Source organism: Salvelinus alpinus, chromosome 2 (assembly GCF_045679555.1).
Source record: "Salvelinus alpinus chromosome 2, SLU_Salpinus.1, whole genome shotgun sequence".
Taxonomy (NCBI): Eukaryota; Metazoa; Chordata; class Actinopteri; order Salmoniformes; family Salmonidae; genus Salvelinus; species Salvelinus alpinus.
In genome coordinates, this window is record NC_092087.1 from 83,322,627 (window position 1) to 83,343,352 (window position 20,726).

At 45.7% G+C, this 20,726-nt stretch overlaps 1 protein-coding gene across 2 annotated transcripts in view; it reads right to left on the reverse strand.

The window, feature by feature from the left end:
• The window catches only part of LOC139567965 (voltage-dependent T-type calcium channel subunit alpha-1I), a 171,715-nt gene extending 151,321 nt beyond the window's left edge, over positions 1-20,394 (reverse strand). For both annotated transcript variants that reach the window (XM_071389610.1, XM_071389609.1), the window contains exons 1-2: positions 20,028-20,394; positions 17,969-18,102 (exon numbers count right to left, since the gene is read on the reverse strand). In XM_071389610.1, coding sequence (XP_071245711.1) covers positions 17,969-18,102; positions 20,028-20,117 — 224 coding nt within the window. In that variant the 5' untranslated portion in view covers positions 20,118-20,394. The remainder of the gene's footprint in view (positions 1-17,968; positions 18,103-20,027) is intronic.
• Positions 20,395-20,726: the final 332 nt, after the last annotated feature.

Sequence of the window (20,726 nt, forward strand, 5' to 3'; positions counted from 1 at the left end):
ACATACACACAACATCCTCCTTTCCTCTTTTATATCAACCCCTTCCCTTCCCCTCTGCTCCTCTCCTCCACCACACTCCGACACCCTTTCCCCTCTCTCTCCCCTTTTCTCTCTCTCCCCTTTCCTCTCTCTCCCCTTTCTTCTCTCTCCCATTTCCTCTCTCTCCCATTTCCTCTCTGCCCTTTCCTCTCTCTTCCCCTTCCTCTCTTCCCTTTCCTCTCTCTCCCCTTTTCTCTCTCTCCCCTTTTCTCTCTCCCCCTTTCTCTCTCTCCCCCTTTCCTCTCTCCCCTTGCCTCTCTTCCCTTTCCTCCCTCCCCTTTCCTCTCGCTCCCCTTTCATCTCTCTTCCCTTTCCTCCCTCCCCTTTCCTCTCTCTTCCCTTTCCTCCCTCCCCTTTCCTCTCTCTTTCCTTTCCTTCTCTTCTCCTCTCTGTATCTAGCCTTCCATTGTTGTCGTGATTGACGTCTGTGTGTATGTCTGTGTGTGTGTCTGTGTGTCTACCCTTCTGTTGTCATTCGAGGTGTGTGTGTATTCTTGGCGTGAGAGTTATAACGAGGTCCTGTTACACCTCCTGCTTACAGATTCACCAGGGTGTGTGTTTGTGTGTGCGTGCCTGCCTGCCTGCCTGCCTGCCTGCCTGCCTGCGTGCGTGCGTGCGTGCGTGAATAAACCTGGCCTGAGTCCGACAACAGCTGGTCGTGACTAGTTGAAACACCCCCTCTATACACATTCCCTCCACTGTGTCTCTCTACCTCACTGTAACAACTACCTGTCTCTCTACCTCACTGTAACAACTACCTGTCTCTCTACCTCACTGTAACAACTACCTGTCTCTCTACCTCACTGTAACAACTACCTGTCTCTCTACCTCACTATAACAACTACATGTCTCTCTACCTCATTGTAACAACTACCTGTCTCTCTACCTCATTATAACAACTACCTGTCTCTCTACCTCACTAACAACTACCTGTCTCTCTACCTCACTGTAACAGCTACATGTCTCTCTACCTCACTGTAACAGCTACATGTCTCTCTACCTCACTATAACAACTACAAGTCTCTCTACCTCACTGTAACAGCTACATGTCTCTCTACCTCACTATAACAGCTACATGTATCTCTTCCTCACTATAAAAACTACCTGTCTCTCTACCTCAATGTAACTACATGTATTTCTAACTCACTGTAACAACTACCTGTCTCTCTACCTCACTGTAACAGCTACATGTCTCTCTACCTCACTGTAACAGCTACAAGTCTCTCTACCTCACTGTAACAACTACATGTCTCTCTGCCTCACTGTAACAACTACATGTCTCTCTACCTCACTATAACAACTACATGTCTCTCTACCTCATAACAACTACCTGTCTCTCTACCTCACTATAACAACTACATGTCTCTCTACCTCACTATAACAACTACATGTCTCTCTACCTCATTATAACAACTACATGTCTCTCTACCTCACTATAACAACTACCTGTCTCTCTACCTCACTGTAACAGCTACATGTCTCTCTACCTCACTATAACAACTACCTGTCTCTCTACCTCACTATAACAACTACATGTCTCTCTACCTCACTATAACAACTACCTGTCTCTCTACCTCACTATAACAACTACCTGTCTCTCTACCTCACTATAACAACTACATGTCTCTCTACCTCACTGTAGCAACTACATGTCTCTCTACCTCACTGTAACAGCTACATGTCTCTCTACCTCACTACAACAGCTACATGTCTCTCTTCCTCACTATAACAACTACATGTCTCTCTACCTCACTGTAATAGCTACATGTCTCTCTACTTCACTGTAACAACTACCTGTCTCTCTACCTCATTATAACAACTACATAACTCTCTACTGCACTGTAACAACTACATGTCTCTCTACCTCACTGTAACAGCTACATGTCTCTCTACCTCATAACAACTACCTGTCTCTCTACCTCACTATAACAACTACATGTCTCTCTACCTCACTATAACAACTACATGTCTCTCTACCTCATTATAACAACTACATGTCTCTCTACCTCACTATAACAACTACCTGTCTCTCTACCTCACTGTAACAGCTACATGTCTCTCTACCTCACTATAACAGCTACATGTCTCTCTTCCTCACTATAACAACTACATGTCTCTCTACCTCACTGTAATAGCTACATGTCTCTCTACTTCACTGTAACAACTACCTGTCTCTCTACCTCATTATAACAACTACATGTCCCTCTACGTCACTGTAACAACTACATGTCTCTCTACCTCATTATAACAACTACATGTCTCGCTACCTCAGATTTGATGTATGCATAAATGTATATAAATATACAGGTCCCCCATCACAGCTTTATATCAATTATAATCTCCCATCTGTTCTCATTGAGAGGTTGGCAGCTTGGAAGGGAAGAGGAGGATAGTTGATAGTAGAGATGCATAGGCATATGCACACACACACACACACACACACACACACACACACACACACACACACACACACACACACACACACACACACACACACACACACACACACACACACACACACACAACTCCAGCTGACTCTTGGCATAGCGCATGGGGATCTTAGGCTTGTGTGCGGCTGCTCGGCAATGGGAATCCATTTCATGAAACTCCCGACGAACAATTATTGTGCTGAAATTGCTTCCAGAGGCAGTTTTGAAATTGATAGTGAGTGTTGCAACATACGAAAGACACATTTTACGTGCTACGCGCTTCAGCATTCGGCGGACCCGTTCTGAGAGTTGTGTGGCCTAACACTTCACGGCTGAGCTGTAGTTGCACTTCACAATAACACCACGTACAGTTGACCGGGGCAGCTCTAGCAGGGTGGACATTTGACGAACTGACTTGTTGGAAAGGTGATATCCTATGACGGTGCCACATTGAAAGTCTCTAAGTGCTTCAGTAAGGCAATTCTACTGCCAATGTTTGTTTATGGAGATTGCATGGCTGTGTGCTCGATTTTATACACCTGTCAGGAACAGGTGTGGCTGAAATAGCTGAATCCACTCATTTGTGTCCACATACATTTGTACATATAATGTATAAACAGACACACTCACAAAGAAAAGACACACACACACCACGAACAACACTAGAATACATGCAAATACCCATACAAATAGACAATTACAAATAAAAACACACACACTTCAATCACACATCACACATCGCTCTCACAACTTCCCCTAATTGAAATTCCTTTCGCCAGAAGACGGAGATCTCTCCCTCCTCCCCTCTCCCCTCTCCCCTCTGCCAACCTGCAGCAGCTGTTGCTATACACACACACATCAATTAACTCTACAGCTACAGCAGATTGATGAAATGTCCTGTCTGTCTCTCTGTCTGTCCCTCTGTCTGACTGAAGGCTTTCCCTTAATCTGTCTTTTGATTGCCTCTGCGCCTCTCTGTGACTCTGTGCCTCTCTGCGCCTCTCTGTGCCTCTCTGTGCCTCTCTGCGCCTCGCTGCGCCTCGCTGTGCCTCTCTGTGCCTCTCTGAGCCTCTCTGCGCCTCTCTGCGCCTCTCTGCGCCTCTCTGTGCCTCGCTGCGCCTCTCTGCGCCTCTCTGCATCTCTCTGTAACTCTCTGTAACTCTCTGCGTCTCTCTGTGTCTCTCTGTAACTCTCTGCGCCTCTCTGCGCCTCTCTGCGTCTCTCTGCGTCTCTCTGTAACTCTCTGTGCCTCTCTGTGCCTCTCTGCGCCTCTCTGCGCCTCTCTGTGCCTCTCTGTGCCTCTCTGTGCCTCTCTGTGCCTCTCTGCGCCTCTCTGCGTCTCTCTGCGTCTCTCTGCGCCTCTCTGCGCCTCTCTGTGCCTCTCTGTGCCTCTCTGCGCCTCTCTGCGCCTCTCTGCGTCTCTCTGCGCCTCTCTGTGCCTCTCTGCGCCTCTCTGCGTCTCTCTGCGCCTCTCTGTGCCTCTCTGTGCCTCTCTGTGCCTCTCTGCGTCTCTCTGCGTCTCTCTGCGCCTCTCTGTGCCTCTCTGTGCCTCTCTGTGCCTCTCTGTGCCTCTCTGCGCCTCTCTGCGCCTCTCTGCGCCTCTCTGCGCCTCTCTGCGCCTCTCTGCGCCTCTCTGTGCCTCTGCGCCTCTCTGCGCCTCTCTGTGCCTCTGCGCCTCTCTGCGCCTCTCTGTGCCTCTCTGTGCCTCTCTGTGCCTCTATGCGCCTCTCTGCGCCTCTCTGTGCCTCTCTGTGCCTCTCTGCGCCTCTCTGTGCCTCTCTGTGCCTCTCTGTGCTTCTCTGTGCCTCTCTGCGTCTCTCTGCGCCTCTCTGCGCCTCTCTGCGCCTCTCTGTGCTCTGACACTAATACTGCTGTAGTAGACGTTAGCGTTATAGGTTGTGGGGGACAAAAAAATACAAATCTTACTGATCTGATTGACTGGTATAGGGTTTCCTGAGGGTGTGTCTGTGTCGTAGTTGAGTACTATTCTGACCCTCCCTCTGAGCCTTGTCTATCAACCATTATTCAGTTCAGCCAGTGCTATAGGGCTCTCTGGGTGTTTTCATGCTTTCTGTCAGTTAATTCCTCTGTTTTATGTGGGAGAATAGAAGGGTAATATTACTGAGTGCAGTCGCAGCATCCAGGCGGTGGATTACATCATTCTATACTCCCCCTTCTCTCTCTCTCTTTTGCCAGCATGACAACCACAGCATTCTGCAGTGATACGGCATCCCAGGTGATTACCTCTTGAAGCTGGTTGAGAGAATGCCAGAGAGTGTGCGAAGCTGTCATCAAAGAAAAAGGTGGCTACTTGGAAGAATTTCAAATATAGAATATATTTTTATTTGTTTAACATTTGTTTGGTTACAACATGATTCCATATGTGTTATTTCATAGTTTTGACGTCTTCACTATTATACTACAATGTAGAAAGTAGTAAAAATAAAGAAAAACCTTGAATGAGTAGGTGTGTCCAAATATTTGACTGGTACTGTAGAGAGAGGGAGAGAGAGAGACAGAGAGAGAGAGAGAGAGAGAGAGAGAGAGAGAGACAGAGAGAGAGAGAGACTGAGAGAGAGTGACAGAGAGAGAGAGACAGAGAGACAGAGAGAGAGAGAGAGAGAGACAGAGAGAGACAGAGAGAGAGACAGAGAGAGACAGAGACAGAGAGAGAGAAACCATCAGTATATTAGTGATCCCTGTCACTGATCCCTCCTCTCTCTCAGTGCTGCAGGCAGGGCTAGCTACATAGCTAGGAAGCGCTCCTACACATTAAGATCAGTGCCACTCAGCTAAAGCTAATGCTATTGCTGCCCTTGGCATACACTGAGCTAGCATGCTAAAGGACAAGGCTACCGTACACAGGGCTATCACAGGCAACCCTGAGGCTACGGCTGAGGACAGGAACAAGTACAAGAAGTCCTGCTATAATCTCCCACAGAGTCATCAAACAAGCAATAGGACAATATAGGAATAAGGTGGAATCATATTACACAGGCTCCAACACATGTTGCATGTGGCAGGGGTCACAGTCCATTACAGATTACAAAGGAAGACCCAGCCGTGATCTGCCCAACGATGCCTCTCTACCAGAAGAACTCAATGCATTATATGCAGGCTTCGACAATAACAACCCCGTGCCATGCATGAGGGCACCCGCCGACCCAGAGGACTGGATGATTTCACTCTCCGATGCTCATGTGGGTAAGGTCTTTAATCAGGTCAACACGCGCAAGGCCGCGGGGCCGGACGGTGTTCCAGGGCGCTTTCTCAGAGCGGAACAGCTGGTAGGCATATTCACAGTCATTTCCAACCTCTGTAATGCCCAGATGTCTTACACTGACGACCATCATTCCTGTTCCCAAGAACTCTACGGCTTCATGTCAGAATGACTACCGCCCTGTAGAACTCACATTGGTAATCATTAACTCTAAGGATTCATGCCAGAATGACTACCACCCTGTAGAACTCACATTGGTAATCATTAACTCTAAGGCTTCATGCCAGAATGACTACCACCCTGTAGAACTCACATTGGTAATCATTATCTCTAAGGCTTCATGTCAGAATGACTACCGCCCTGTAGAACTCACAGTGGTAATCATTAACTCTAAGGCTTCATGCCAGAATGACTACCACCCTGTAGAACTCACATTGGTAATCATTAACTCTAAGGCTTCATGCCAGAATGACTACTGCCCTGTAGAACTCACAGTGGTAATCATTAACTCTAAGGCTTCATGCCAGAATGACTACCGCCCTGTAGAACTCACATTGGTAATCATGAACTCTAAGGCTTCATGCCAGAATGACTACTACCCTGTATAACTCACATTGGTAATCATTAACTCTAAGCCTTCATGCCAGAATGACTACCGCCCTGTAGAACTCACATTGGTAATCATTATCTCTAAGGCTTCATGCCAGAATGACTACCGCCATGTAGAACTCACATTGGTAATCATTAACTCCAAGGCTTCATGCCAGAATGACTACCGCCCTGTAGAACTCACATTGGTAATCATTAACTCTAAGGCTTCATGCCAGAATGACTACCGCCCTGTAGAACTCACATTGGTAATCATTAACTCTAAGGCTTCATGTCAGAATGACTACCACCCTGTAGAACTCACATTGGTAATCATTATCTCTAAGGCTTCATGTCAGAATGACTACCGCCCTGTAGAACTCACAGTGGTAATCATTAACTCTAAGGCTTCATGCCAGAATGACTACCGCCCTGTAGAACTCACATTGGTAATCATTATCTCTAAGGCTTCATGCCAGAATGACTACTACCCTGTATAACTCACATTGGTAATCATTAACTCTAAGGCTTCATGCCAGAATGACTACCACCCTGTATAACTCACATTGGTAATCATTAACTCTAAGGCTTCATGCCAGAATGACTACCGCCCTGTAGAACTCACATTGGTAATCATTAACTCTAAGGCTTCATGCCAGAATGACTACCGCCATGTAGAACTCACATTGGTAATCATTAACTCCAAGGCTTCATGCCAGAATGACTACCGCCCTGTAGAACTCACATTGGTAATCATTAACTCCAAGGCTTCATGCCAGAATGACTACCGCCCTGTAGAACTCACATTGGTAATCATTAACTCTAAGGCTTCATGCCAGAATGACTACCACCCTGTAGAAATCACATTGGTAATCATTAACTCTAAGGCTTCATGCCAGAATGACTACCACCCTGTATAACTCACATTGGTAATCATTAACTCTAAGGCTTCATGCCAGAATGACTACCGCCCTGTAGAACTCACATTGGTAATCATTATCTCTAAGGCTTCATGCCAGAATGACTACCGCCATGTAGAACTCACATTGGTAATCATTAACTCCAAGGCTTCATGCCAGAATGACTACCGCCCTGTAGAACTCACATTGGTAATCATTAACTCTAAGGCTTCATGCCAGAATGACTACCACCCTGTAGAACTCACATTGGTAATCATTAACTCTAAGGCTTCATGCCAGAATGACTACCACCCTGTAGAACTCACATTGGTAATCATTATCTCTAAGGCTTCATGTCAGAATGACTACTACCCTGTATAACTCACATTGGTAATCATTAACTCTAAGGCTTCATGCCAGAATGACTACCGCCCTGTAGAACTCACATTGGTAATCATTAACTCTACGGCTTCATGCCAGAATGACTACCGCCCTGTAGAACTCACATTGGTAATCATGAAGTGCTTTGAAAGGCTGGTTATGGCACACATCAACTCATCCCATCCCAGACACCCTAGACAATTTGCATACTGCCCAAACAGATCCAGAGGTGACGCAATCTCAATTGCACTAAAATACAAAAACGTAGAAATTTGCATGAAAGTAGTTTTACATTTGCAAAATGTTCTCTCCGCCCCATGGCAAAATGTGTACAATTCTCCAGACACACACACCCAACACTAGTCTAGGGTGACAGGTAAGGTGGAGGTGATATGATCCTTAACTAGTCTCTCAAAGCACTTCATGATGACACAAGTGAGTGCTACGGAGAGTCATTTAGTTGAGTTACCTTCAGTTTCTTGGGTACAGGAACAATGTTGGACATCTTGAAGCAAGTGGGGACAACCGACTGGGATAGGGCCACCCCTCATGTGCATGCACATCAACCTTATCCAAACAAACATGCACGGGTCCAAAAGTTAAGCGCTGTCAGAGCTGTGCTGCTCTTGTAATCCACTCCTTCTGCTTGTTTTCTGCACCGCACGTGTGTGTGTGTGTTTGGGGGGGTTAACACCCTCCTCCCTGCCGTTCCTCGCTGTGTGTGGCAGTCACACTATTGCAGGGGAGGATGAGGGACACACAGACATGGTTGGGGAAGCATTTCACGTGTGCACACACTGAGTATAGGCTTGGCACTCAAACATAGAAACGGGTCAATCCATCCATCTGGCATCCGTTTATGTAAACAATGTTGAAGAAAGATTAAGAGTGAACAGGAAAGAGAGAGGGGAGAGGGGGAAGAGAGATGAGGAGAGAGGGGAGAGGTGGAAGAGAGATGGAGGAGAGAGGGGAGAGGAGGAAGAGAGATGGAGGAGAGAGGGGAGAGGGGGAAGAGAGATGGAGGAGAGAGGGGAGAGGGGGAAGAGAGATGGAGGAGAGAGGGGAGAGGGGGAAGAGAGATGGAGGAGAGAGGGGAGAGGGGGAAGAGAGATGGAGGAGAGAGGGGAGAGGGGGAAGAGAGATGGAGGAGAGAGGGGAGAGGGGAGAGGGGGAAGAGAGATGGAGGAGAGAGGAGAGAGGGGAGAGGGGGGAGAGAGATTGAGGAGAGAGGGGAGAGGGGGAAGAGAGATGGAGGAGAGAGGGGATAGGATGAAGAGAGAGGGAGGAGAGAGATGGAGGAGAGAGGGGAGAGGGGAGAGGGGGAAGAGAGATGGAGGAGAGAGGGGATAGGATGAAGAGAGATGGAGGAGAGAGGGGAGAGGGGGAAGAGAGATGGAGGAGAGAGGGAGAGGGGGAAGAGAGATGGAGGAGAGAGGGGAGAGGGGGGAGAAAGATGGAGGAGAGAGGGGAGAGGGAGAAGAGAGATGGAGGAGAGAGGGGAGAGGGGGAAGAGAGATGGAGGAGAGAGGGGAGAGGGGGAAGAGAGATGGAGGAGAGAGGGGAGAGGGGGAAGAGAGATGGAGGAGAGAGGGGAGAGGGGGAAGAGAGATGGAGGAGAGAGGGGATAGGATGAAGAGAGACGGAGGAGAGGGGAGAGGGGGAAGAGAGATGGAGGAAGTTTGTCATTGGAGACTTCTCCCTGAGACCATAATGGTGTTTTCCATTGGGGGGATTAACAACAGTTAGAGTCCTGGGCCTGGGCCAGAACCTAATAGGACAATAACATTGTTTTTCCACTGGGGGGATTTACAACAGTTAGAGTCCTGAGAACAACCCATTGGAACCCAGTGTGTGTACTGCAGTGATACATCACACTGTGGGAACCCACTGCCAAGCCTGTACCGTCTGTATTTAAATCACCATTGGACTGTTGATATATATTCCAGCATTGCAATCCATAACTCGCTTGGCACCATTCAATGCTGTTTGCTTCTGACTATAGCGGGGGGGGGGGGGGGGGGGGGGCATTGAGGTCTACAATCGGTGACATGAAATCAATCAGCTAACAAACCAGGGAGAAAATGCACTTTAGACTGCACTATAGACTGCACTGTAGACTGCACTATAGACTGCACTATAGACTGCACTATAGACTGCACTGTAGACTGCACTATAGACTGCACTGTAGACTGCACTATAGACTGCACTGTAGACTGCACTATAGACTGCACTGTAGACTGCACTATAGACTGCACTGTAGACTGCACTATAGACTGCACTGTAGACTGCACTATAGACTGCACTGTAGAGTGCACTATAGACTGCACTATAGAGTGCACTGTAGACTGCACTATAGACTGGACTATAGACTGCACTATAGACTGCACTATAGACTGCACTATAGACTGCACTGTAGACTGCACTATAGACTGCACTATAGACTGCACTATAGACTGCACTATAGACTGCACTATAGACTGCACTATAGACTGCACTATAGACTGCACTGTAGACTGCACTATAGACTGCACTATAGACTGCACTATAGACTGCACTTTAGACTGCACTATAGACTGCACTATAGACTGCACTATAGACTGCACTATAGACTGCACTATAGACTGCACATACACTGCACTATAGACTGCACTTTAGACTGCCCTATAGACAGCAATATAGACTTCACTATAGACTGCACTATAGACTGCATTTTGTACTGCACTATAGAGTGCACTATAGACTGCACTTTAGACTGCCCTATAGACTGCAATATAGACTGCACTATAGACTGCACTATAGACTGCACTATAGACTGCACTTTAGACTGCACTATAGACTGCACTATAGACTGCACTATATACTGCACTATAGACTGCACTATAGACTGCACTATAGACTGCCCTATAGACTGCCCTATAGACTGCACTATAGACTGCACTATAGACTGCACTATAGACTGCACTATAGACTGTACTATAGACTGCACTATAGACTGCACTACAGACTGCACTATAGACTGCACTATAGACTGCATTTTGTACTGCAATATAGACTGCACTATAGACTGCATTTTGTACTGCACTATAGACTGCACTATAGACTGCACTTTAGACTGCACTATAGACTGCACTATAGACTGCACTATAGACTGCACTATAGACTGCACTATAGACTGCACTTTAGACTGCCCTATAGACTGCCCTATAGACTGCACTATAGACTGCACTATAGACTGCAATATAGACTGCACTATAGACTGCAATATAGACTGCACTTTAGACTGCCCTATAGACTGCAATAGAGACTGCACTTTAGACTGCACTATAGACTGTACTATAGACTGCACTATAGACTGCACTATAGACTGCACTATAGACTGCACTATAGACTGCACTATAGACTACACTATAGAGTGCACTATAGACTGCACTATAGACTGCACTATAGACTGCACTATAGACTGCACTATAGACTACACTATAGACTGCACTATAGACTGCACTATAGACTGCACTATAGACTGCACTATAGACTGCACTATAGACTTCACTACGGACGGCGAGAGATAAATAAATAAAGAGTGAGAGAGGGGGGAGGAGAGAGAGAGAGAGATAAATAAAGAGAGAGGGGGGAGAGGGAGAGAGAGATATTGTGACAGAGAGAGAGAGAGAGAGAGAGAAAAAACAGAGCAAACTAGAATGCTATTTCGCCTTAAACAGAGAGGACACAGTGGCAGAATACCTGACCACTGTGACTGACCCAAACTTAAGGAAAGCTTTGACTATGTACAGACTCAGTGAGCATTGCCTTGCTATTGAGAAAGGCCGCCGTAGGTAGACCTGGCTCTCAAGAGAAGACTATGTGCTCACTGCCCACAAAATGTGGTGGAAACTGAGCTGCACTTCCTAACCTCCTGCCCAATGTATGACCATATTAGAGACACATATTTCCCTCAGATTACACAGACCCACAAAGAATTCGAAAAAAATCTAATTTTGATAAACTCCCATATCTACTGGGTGAAATACCAGTGTGCCATCAGAGCAGTAAGATTTGTGACCTGTTCCAACAAGAAAAAGGCTACCAGTGAAGAACAAACACCATTGTAAATACAACCCATATTTATGCCTATTTATTTCCCCTTTTGTACTTTAACCATTTGTACATCGTTACAACACTGTATATATACATAATATGACATTTGAAATGTCTTTATTCTTTTGAAACATCTGTATGTGTAATGTTTACTGTTAATTTTTATTGTTTATTTCACTTTTGTATATTATCTACCTTACTTACTTGGCAATGTTAACATATGTTTCCCATGCCAATAAAGCCCCTTGAATTGAATTGAATTGAATTGAGAGAGAGAGAGAGAGAGAGAGATAGAGATAAAAAAAAGACAGAGAGAGAAACTATATTTGATTTCCAAAAGCCAAGAAGAAAAATACATGACACTACTTTATAAGGACTGAATAGTAACATAATTCTGCCAAGCTTGATACAGCTTCAACTAGCACTTAAGTGTCAAGTGAGAGGTGTCAAAGCCCATTAGCCCAACAATGGCAGGAGAGTCGAATAGTCTACCCCAACCAAATGGAGAGGCCTTAGAAGCTGCCTCCCGCTGTTCAGAGGTAATTAAAATACAGTACCCTGTGCATGTAAAGAATGATAAGACAAGAAAAGATCACAAAATGAAGCTCCTTATGGAAAATCAAGAGACACTTTTTGCTGACTATTACAAAAATGGGAACATCAGCAACCTTATCTTCCACACAAACCATCCCCAGGCATGGCACAGTGCTATATTAGCACACTACCCCTCTGTTAAGAGAGGGGGGGTTAACGAGGGGTGGAAACTCAGGATTCTTGACAACGAGGACGAGGAGTCAGCTAATATAAATCTATATAAGTCTGGAACAGTATTGGTACAGGGCAACCACAAACAGTTTCAGCTGGACTTTCACCTAATCAAAGAATTAGCCCAGCAGGAGAAGCTCTCCCTTGATAAAGATACCTCCACCCCAAGTGGGTCAGACCAAACCTCTTCATCATATAACCCCACAGACGAGCAACCCTCAGCAGACAGTCAACCTCCCAGTACAGAGTACTTCTCCCTCATTGAAATGAATGATAAATTCACCCAGCTGGAGGTAAGGCAGGTTGAGCTAGAACAGCAGGTGATTACACTCCAGTCAGCACAGACCCAGACAACAGTCCAGCACAACAACCCCTTAACCAGACCAGGAGAGCTGGAGGTGGAGAGAGACATATCTGCACTCTGTACAGTGGTGAGACAACTTCAACAGGAGAAAGAGCAGAAGCAGGAGCAGAACAAAGCACTAGAGGAGAGGATCAGACTGCTGGAGGAGAGCGAGAGGGGGATGGAGGAGAGGATCAGACTGCTGGAGGAGAGGTTGAGGGGGATGGCATGTGACAGAGAACAACCCACTAGGGAGGTGGCCATCCCCACAGAGACGCCAGCAGAACAGCCCACCTCAGCACCCGACAAAAGTCTCGACACCACAGCAGAACAGTCCACACCAGACCCTGACCATAGAGTCGACATCACAGCAGAACAGACAAAAGAAAAACCCCAAGCCCAGCAGCTCTCACTCCCTCTGAGCATCCCCCCTGTCAGCCACCCTGATAAACCCTCCTGACAACCCCCCCACACCCACTGAGGACAAACACAAAACACAGATTTTTCTCCTTATGGACTCAAATGGGAAATATATAGAAGAAAAAAAACTTTTTCCCAAACACAGTGTGTCTAAACTCTGGTGTCCAAACACCCAGCGCGCCCTAGAACTTCTGTCTGAGGACAAACTAGGCTCACCTAGCCACATAATAATACACACAGGCACAAACGACCTGAGAGCACAGCAGGAAAGGGTGGCCACAGCACTGAAGGGAGTGAATGAAAAAGCTTCTTCTACTTTCCCCAACGCACAAGTGGTTATCTCCACCCTGCTACCACGAAAAGACTTCCACCCTGCTACAATACAGCGGGTAAACGCAAGCATTTCCCGTGACTGTGCCTCAAAACCAAATGTTTTTCTGGCCCACCACTCCACCCTGGACTTGAACAGCCTCTATGACCAGGTCCACCTCTACAAGGCAGCAGTGCCCACCTTTGCCCGGACTCTAAAGGACATCGCTCTCAAACGAAGCCCCAACACTTCACACAGGAGCAACAGATCAATAGACACCCCACCCAGACCAGCGAGACACCCTCCAAGACCTCCAGGACCCCCCCCTAGACCTACACACCCCCCCCCACATCAACCATGCCCACACCCAATTTAGGCCCCCTCAGATCAGACCCATGCCACTCCTGCCCACCCCATGCACCCCACCCCCGCAAAGAGGGCATCAACATGGAAGTCACACATACGCCAGGTAGTGAGCGGGCAAACTGGCCCAACCCCCACTCTTACACTCGCCCAAGCCAACGGCATGTACCAGATGCTCAGCAGGCTCTGCTCACACTTACTGGCCTGAGGCCAAACCCCGACCAACAACATTGGACACTTTATGGAACAAAAAGCCTTCACTATATCATCCTGGAATATCCAAGGTCTGAGGTCATCTGCATTTGGCCTAAAGAGCAGGAACCCGGACTTCACCAAAGAAATCGGTAATGCAGACATTGTCATCCTGCAAGAAACATGGTATAGAGGAGACGGACCCACTGGTTGCCCTCTAGGTTACAGAGAGCTGGTAGTCCCATCCACCAAACTACCAGGTGTGAAACAGGGAAGGGACTCAGGGGGAATGCTAATTTGGTATAGAGCAGACCTAACTCACTCCATTAAATTAATCAAAACAGGAACATTTTACATTTGGCTAGAAATTCAAAAGGAAATTATCTTAACAGAGAAAAATGTCCTCCTGTGTGCTACCTATATCCCCCCACTAGAATCCCCATACTTTAATGAAGACAGCTTCTCCATCCTGGAGGGGGAAATCAATCATTTCCAGGCCCAGGGACATTTATTAGTCTGTGGCGACCTAAATGCCAGAACTGGACAGGAACCTGAAACCCTCAGCACACAGGGGGACAAACACCTACCTGGAGGTGACAGCATTCCCTCCCCCAAATACCCACCTAGGCACAACTATGACAACATAACCAACAAAAACGGGTCACAACTCCTGCAGCTCTGTCGCACGCTGGGTATGTACATAGTCAATGGTAGGCTTCGAGGGGACTCCTATGGTAGGTACACCTATAGCTCATCTCTTGGCAGTAGCACTGTAGACTACTTTATCACTGACCTCAACCCAGAGTCTCTCAGAGCGTTCACAGTCAGCCCACTGACACCCCTATCAGACCACAGCAAAATCACAGTCTACTTGAACAGAGCAATACTCAAGCATGAGGCATCAAAGCCAAAGGAACTGAGTAACATTAAGAAATGCTATAGATGGAAGGAATGCAGTTTGGAAACCTACCAAAAAACAATTAGGCAACAGCAAATTCAATCCCTTTTAGACAACTTCCTGGGTAAAACGTTCCACTGCAATAGTGAAGGTGTAAACTTGGCAGTAGAAAATCTTAACAGTATATTTGACCTCTCAGCTTCCCTATCAAATCTAAAAATCTCAAATAGAAAACCGAAGAAAATGAACAACAATGACAAATGGTTTGATAAAGAATGCAAAAATCTAAGAAATAAATTGAGAAACCTGTCCAACCAAAAACATAGAGACCCGGAAAACCTGAGTCTACGCCTTCACTATGGTGAATCACTAAAACAATACAGAAATACACTACGGAAAAAGAAGGAACAGCACGTCAGAAATCAGCTCAATGTAATTGAAGAATCCATAGACTCTAACCAATTCTGGGAAAATTGGAAAACACTAAACAAACAACAACACGAAGAATTATCTATCCAAAATGGAGATGTATGGGTAAACCACTTCTCCAATCTTTTTGGCTCTATAACAAAGAATAAAGAGCAAAAACATATACATGATCAAATACAAATCCTAGAATCAACTATTAAAGACTACCAGAACCCACTGGATTCTCCAATTACCTTGAATGAGTTACAGGACAAAATAAAAACCCTCCAACCCAAAAAGGCCTGTGGTGTTGATGGTATCCTTAATGAAATGATCAAATATACAGACAACAAATTCCAATTGGCTATATTAAAACTCTTTAACATCGTCCTTAGCTCTGGCATCTTCCCCAATATTTGGAACCAAGGACTGATCACCCCAATCCACAAAAGTGGAGACAAATTTGACCCCAATAACTACCGTGGAATATGCGTCAACAGTAACCTTGGGAAAATACTCTGCATTATCATTAACAGCAGACTCGTACATTTCCTCAATGAAAACAATGTACTGAGCAAATGTCAAATTGGCTTTTTACCAAATTACCGTACAACAGACCATGTATTCACCCTACACACCCTAATTGACAACCAAACAAACCAAAACAAAGGCAAAGTCTTCTCATGCTTTGTTGATTTCAAAAAAGCCTTCGACTCAATTTGGCACGAGGGTCTGCTATACAAATTGATGGAAAGTGGTGTTGGGGGAAAAACATACGACATCATAAAATCCATGTACACAAACAACAAGTGTGCGGTTAAAATTGGCAAAAAACACACACATTTCTTCACACAGGGTCGTGGGGTGAGACAGGGATGCAGCTTAAGCCCCACCCTCTTCAACATATATATCAACGAATTGGCGCGGGCACTAGAACAGTCTGCAGCACCCGGTCTCACCCTACTAGAATCCGAAGTCAAATGTCTACTGTTTGCTGATGATCTGGTGCTTCTGTCACCAACCAAGGAGGGCCTACAGCAGCACCTAGATCTTCTGCACAGATTCTGTCAGACCTGGGCCCTGACAGTAAATCTCAGTAAGACCAAAATAATGGTGTTCCAAAAAAGGTCCAGTCGCCAGGACCACAAATTCCATCTAGACACCGTTGCCCTAGAGCACACAAAAAACTATACATACCTCGGCCTAAACATCAGCACCACAGGTAGCTTCCACAGAGCTGTGAACGATCTGAGAGACAAGGCAAGAAGGGCATTCTATGCCATCAAAAGGAACATAAATTTCAACATACCAATTAGGATCTGGCTAAAAATACTTGAATCAGTCATAGATCCCATTGCCCTTTATGGTTGTGAGGTCTGGGGTCCGCTCACCAACCAAGATTTCACAAAATGGGACAAACACCAAATTGAGACTCTGCATGCAGAATTCTGCAAAAATATCCTCCGTGTACAACGTAGAACACCAAATAATGCATGCAGAGCAGAATTAGGCCGATACCCACTAATTATCAAAATCCAGAAAAGAGCCGTTAAATTCTACAACCACCTAAAAGGAAGCGATTCCCAAACCTTCCATAACAAAGCCATCACCTACAGAGAGATGAACCTGGAGAAGAGTCCCCTAAGCAAGCTGGTCCTAGGGCTCTGTTCACAAACACAAACACACCCCACAGAGCCCCAGGACAACCGCACAATTAGACCCAACCAAATCATGAGAAAACAAAAAGATAATTACTTGACACATTGGAAAGAATTAACAAAAAAACAGAGCAAACTAGAATGCTATTTGGCCCTAAACAGAGAGTACACAGTGGCAGAATACCTGACCACTGTGACTGACCCAAACTTAAGGAAAGCTTTGACTATGTACAGACTCAGTGAGCATAGCCTTGCTATTGAGAAAGGCCGCCGTAGGCAGACATGGCTCTCAAGAGAAGACAGGCTATGTGCTCACTGCCCACAAAATGAGGTGGAAACTGAGCTGCACTTCCTAACCTCCTGCCCAATGTATGACCATATTAGAGAGACATATTTCCCTCAGATTACACAGATCCACAAAGAATTCGAAAACAAATCCAATTTTGATAAACTCCCATATCTACTGGGTGAAATTCCACAGTGTGCCATCACAGCAGCAAGATTTGTGACCTGTTGCCACAAGAAAAGGGCAACCAGTGAAGAACAAACACCATTGTAAATACAACCCATATTTATGTTTATTTATTTTAACTTGTGTGCTTTAACCATTTGTACATTGTTACAACACTGTGTATATATATAATATGACATTTGTAATGTCTTTATTGTTTTGAAACTTCTGTATGTGTAATGTTTACTGTTAATTTGTATTGTTTATTTCACTTTTGTATAATATCTACCTCACTTGCTTTGGCAATGTTAACACATGTTTCCCATGCCAATAAAGCCCCTTGAATTGAATTGAATTGAATTGAGAGAGAGAGAGAGAGAGAGAGAGAGAGAGAGAGAGAGAGAGAGAGAGAGAGAGAGAGAGAGAGAGAGAGAGAGAGAGAGAGAGATAGAGATAGAGATAGAGAGAGAGAGAGAGAGAGAGATAGAGAGAGAGAGAAATAATCTTACCCTGCCATGACGATGAAGAAATCCAGACGGTTCCACGTGTCGCCCAGGTAACAGCGACGGCCAAAGATTCCGAGGGCCATCATCTTCACCACCATTTCCACCGCAAAGAAGACATAGATGAACACGTCGAAGGCCTGAGAGAGGGGGAGAGAGAGGGAGAGGGGAGGGAGAGAGGGAGAGGGAGAGGGGAGGGAGAGAGGGAGAGAGAGAGGTGGAGAGGGGAGGGAGAGAGGTGGAGAGAGGGAGGGGGTAGGAGAGAGCAAGAGAGAGATGGGGAGAGAGGAGAGGGATTGAGGGAGGGAGAGGGGGTGAGAAAGAGGGAGGGGATGGTAGAGACAGAGAAAGTGAGAGAGAGAGAGGAGGAGGAGAGAGAGGAAGAGAGAGGGCGAGGGGAGGGAAAGAAGGATTAAGGAGTGAGGGAGGGATTGAAGGAGCAAGGAGAGGAAGTGGGTGGAGGAAGGAAAAGAGGGGGAAAGGGTGAAAGTAGGAGAGAGGGAAGAAAGGATAGTCAGTTTATTGAGAATACCTGATTTCTCTCCATCTCCCCATCCCTCCCTCCCAATCCACCTCCCTATCACCCTTCTCCATTCCCTTCTTTCTGTAAACAGACGACTAATGAAAACTATTTGTTTGAACTGCAATCAGCGAAAAGCTTACACAGACACACACCCGCGCGCACGCATACACGCACACACACACACACATCGAACCACGGTCCCTAATCAAGCAGCTAATTAAAACTGTATTAAGGCATCACCAATCTCTGCTGCTTCTGTTGTTGACATTAATATTGTTGTTGTTGTTATTGTTGTGCTTAATTCATTCACTCCAACATTCTGTTTGTTGTCTGCTGTTTATTGCAGGGATTACAGAATCATTATTTGGTTCAAAGAGTGCTCGTAATTGTATTAAATTGAAAAATGTACGCAACATGATTTGAAATTGAACTGCATGATACAACCCATTCATTTGTTGATCTGAACTGAAAGCATCTTTCCCCTCTAGTCACAGTATAGTTGACAGAGCTGGAGTCTCTATCTACTGATAGAGGTTCAGATTTTATATCCACCTTATTGATCGAGATTAGAATGGGGTATCGCAATCTGATCCTAGACCTGTAGTTAAGTCAAGTGACAACTCTGTCAATCTTCACCTTTGACCTTTGTGAAATGGAAGCAATGAGCGAGGAGAGACCCTCAGTAAAGATCACCCAGGAGACAGAGTACCAACGATCAAACTAAATCATCCCTCCCTTGACATTTCGACAGGTTATTCCCTCCCTCTCCCTCTCTCTCTCTTTCTGTCCCTCCCTCCCTCTCTCTCTCTCTTTCTGTCCCTCCCTCCCTCTCTCCATACCTCTCTCTTTCTGTCCCTCCCTCCCTCCCTCTCTTCCGCTTCGCTTTCGCTCTCTGTTTCTGTCCCTCTCTCCCTCACTCCCTCCCTATATCTTTCTATCCCTCCCTCCCTCTCTACCTAACTCAGATTTGACAGGAGGGCTCAAAGAATTTCAATTCTTTTTTCATCTCTGAGGATTCAGATAGAGAAAGACTGACAACCCATTCACACAAACAAACAAGCACATACACACACACACATAGCTGATACGCATGGATGAAACCAATAGAGTGAAACTCAGGCTCTCTACATCACTAGCCCACCACAACCAAAATATCCCTGCCATTTCAAAACCATGAATGAACAAAACAGAAAGTACCAACAGTATGCACGGATGACTGTAAGTCGCTTTAGATAAAAGCGTTTTACAAAATGGTACATTATATTATGATAAAAACAGACATAGCTAAAACTGTGTGTGTGTGTGTGTGTGTGTGTGTGCGTGCAGCGTGTGTGTGTGTGTGTGTGTGTGTCTGTGTACGTGTGTGTGTGTGTCTGTGTACATGCAGCGTGTGTGTGTGTGTGTGTGTGTGTGTGTGTGTGTGTGTGTGTGTGTGTGTGTGTGTGTGTGTGTGTGTGTGTGTGTGTGTGTGTGTGTGTGTGTGTGTGTGTCTGTGTCTGTGTGCGTGTGTGTGTGCATGCAGTGTGTGTGTGCGATACTGACCTGTAGTACCTTACAGCGGTCTGAAGAGCAGTCTATGTTCTCACAGGGTTGGTACATGCCCAGGGTCACACAGTTGAGTAATATCACCATTATACTGCAGCGCTCAAACCACGTAGAGGCACCAGGGTTAAGGATAATACACAGTGTAGAGAGACTGGATTAACAGGACATACAGACTGGATTAACAGGACAGAGAGACTGGATTAACAAAACATACAGACTGGATTAACAGGACAGAGAGACTGGATTTACAAAACATACAGACTGGATTAACAGGACAGAGAGACTGGATTAACAGAATATACAGACTGGATTAACAGGACAGAGAGACTGGATTAACAGAACATACAGACTGGATTAACAGGACAGAGAGACTGGATTAACAGAACATGGAGACTGGATTAACAGGACAGAGAGACTGGATTAACAGAACATACAGACTGGATTAACAGAACATGGAGACTGGATTAACAGAACATACAGACTGGATTAACAGGACAGAGAGACTGGATTAACAAAACATACAGACTGGATTAACAGGACAGAGAGACTGGATTAACAGAACATACAGACTGGATTAACAGGACAGAGAGACTGGATTAACAGAACATGGAGACTGGATTAAAAGGACAGAGAGACTGGATTAACAGAACATACAGACTGGATTATCAGGACAGAGAGACTGGATTAACAGGACAG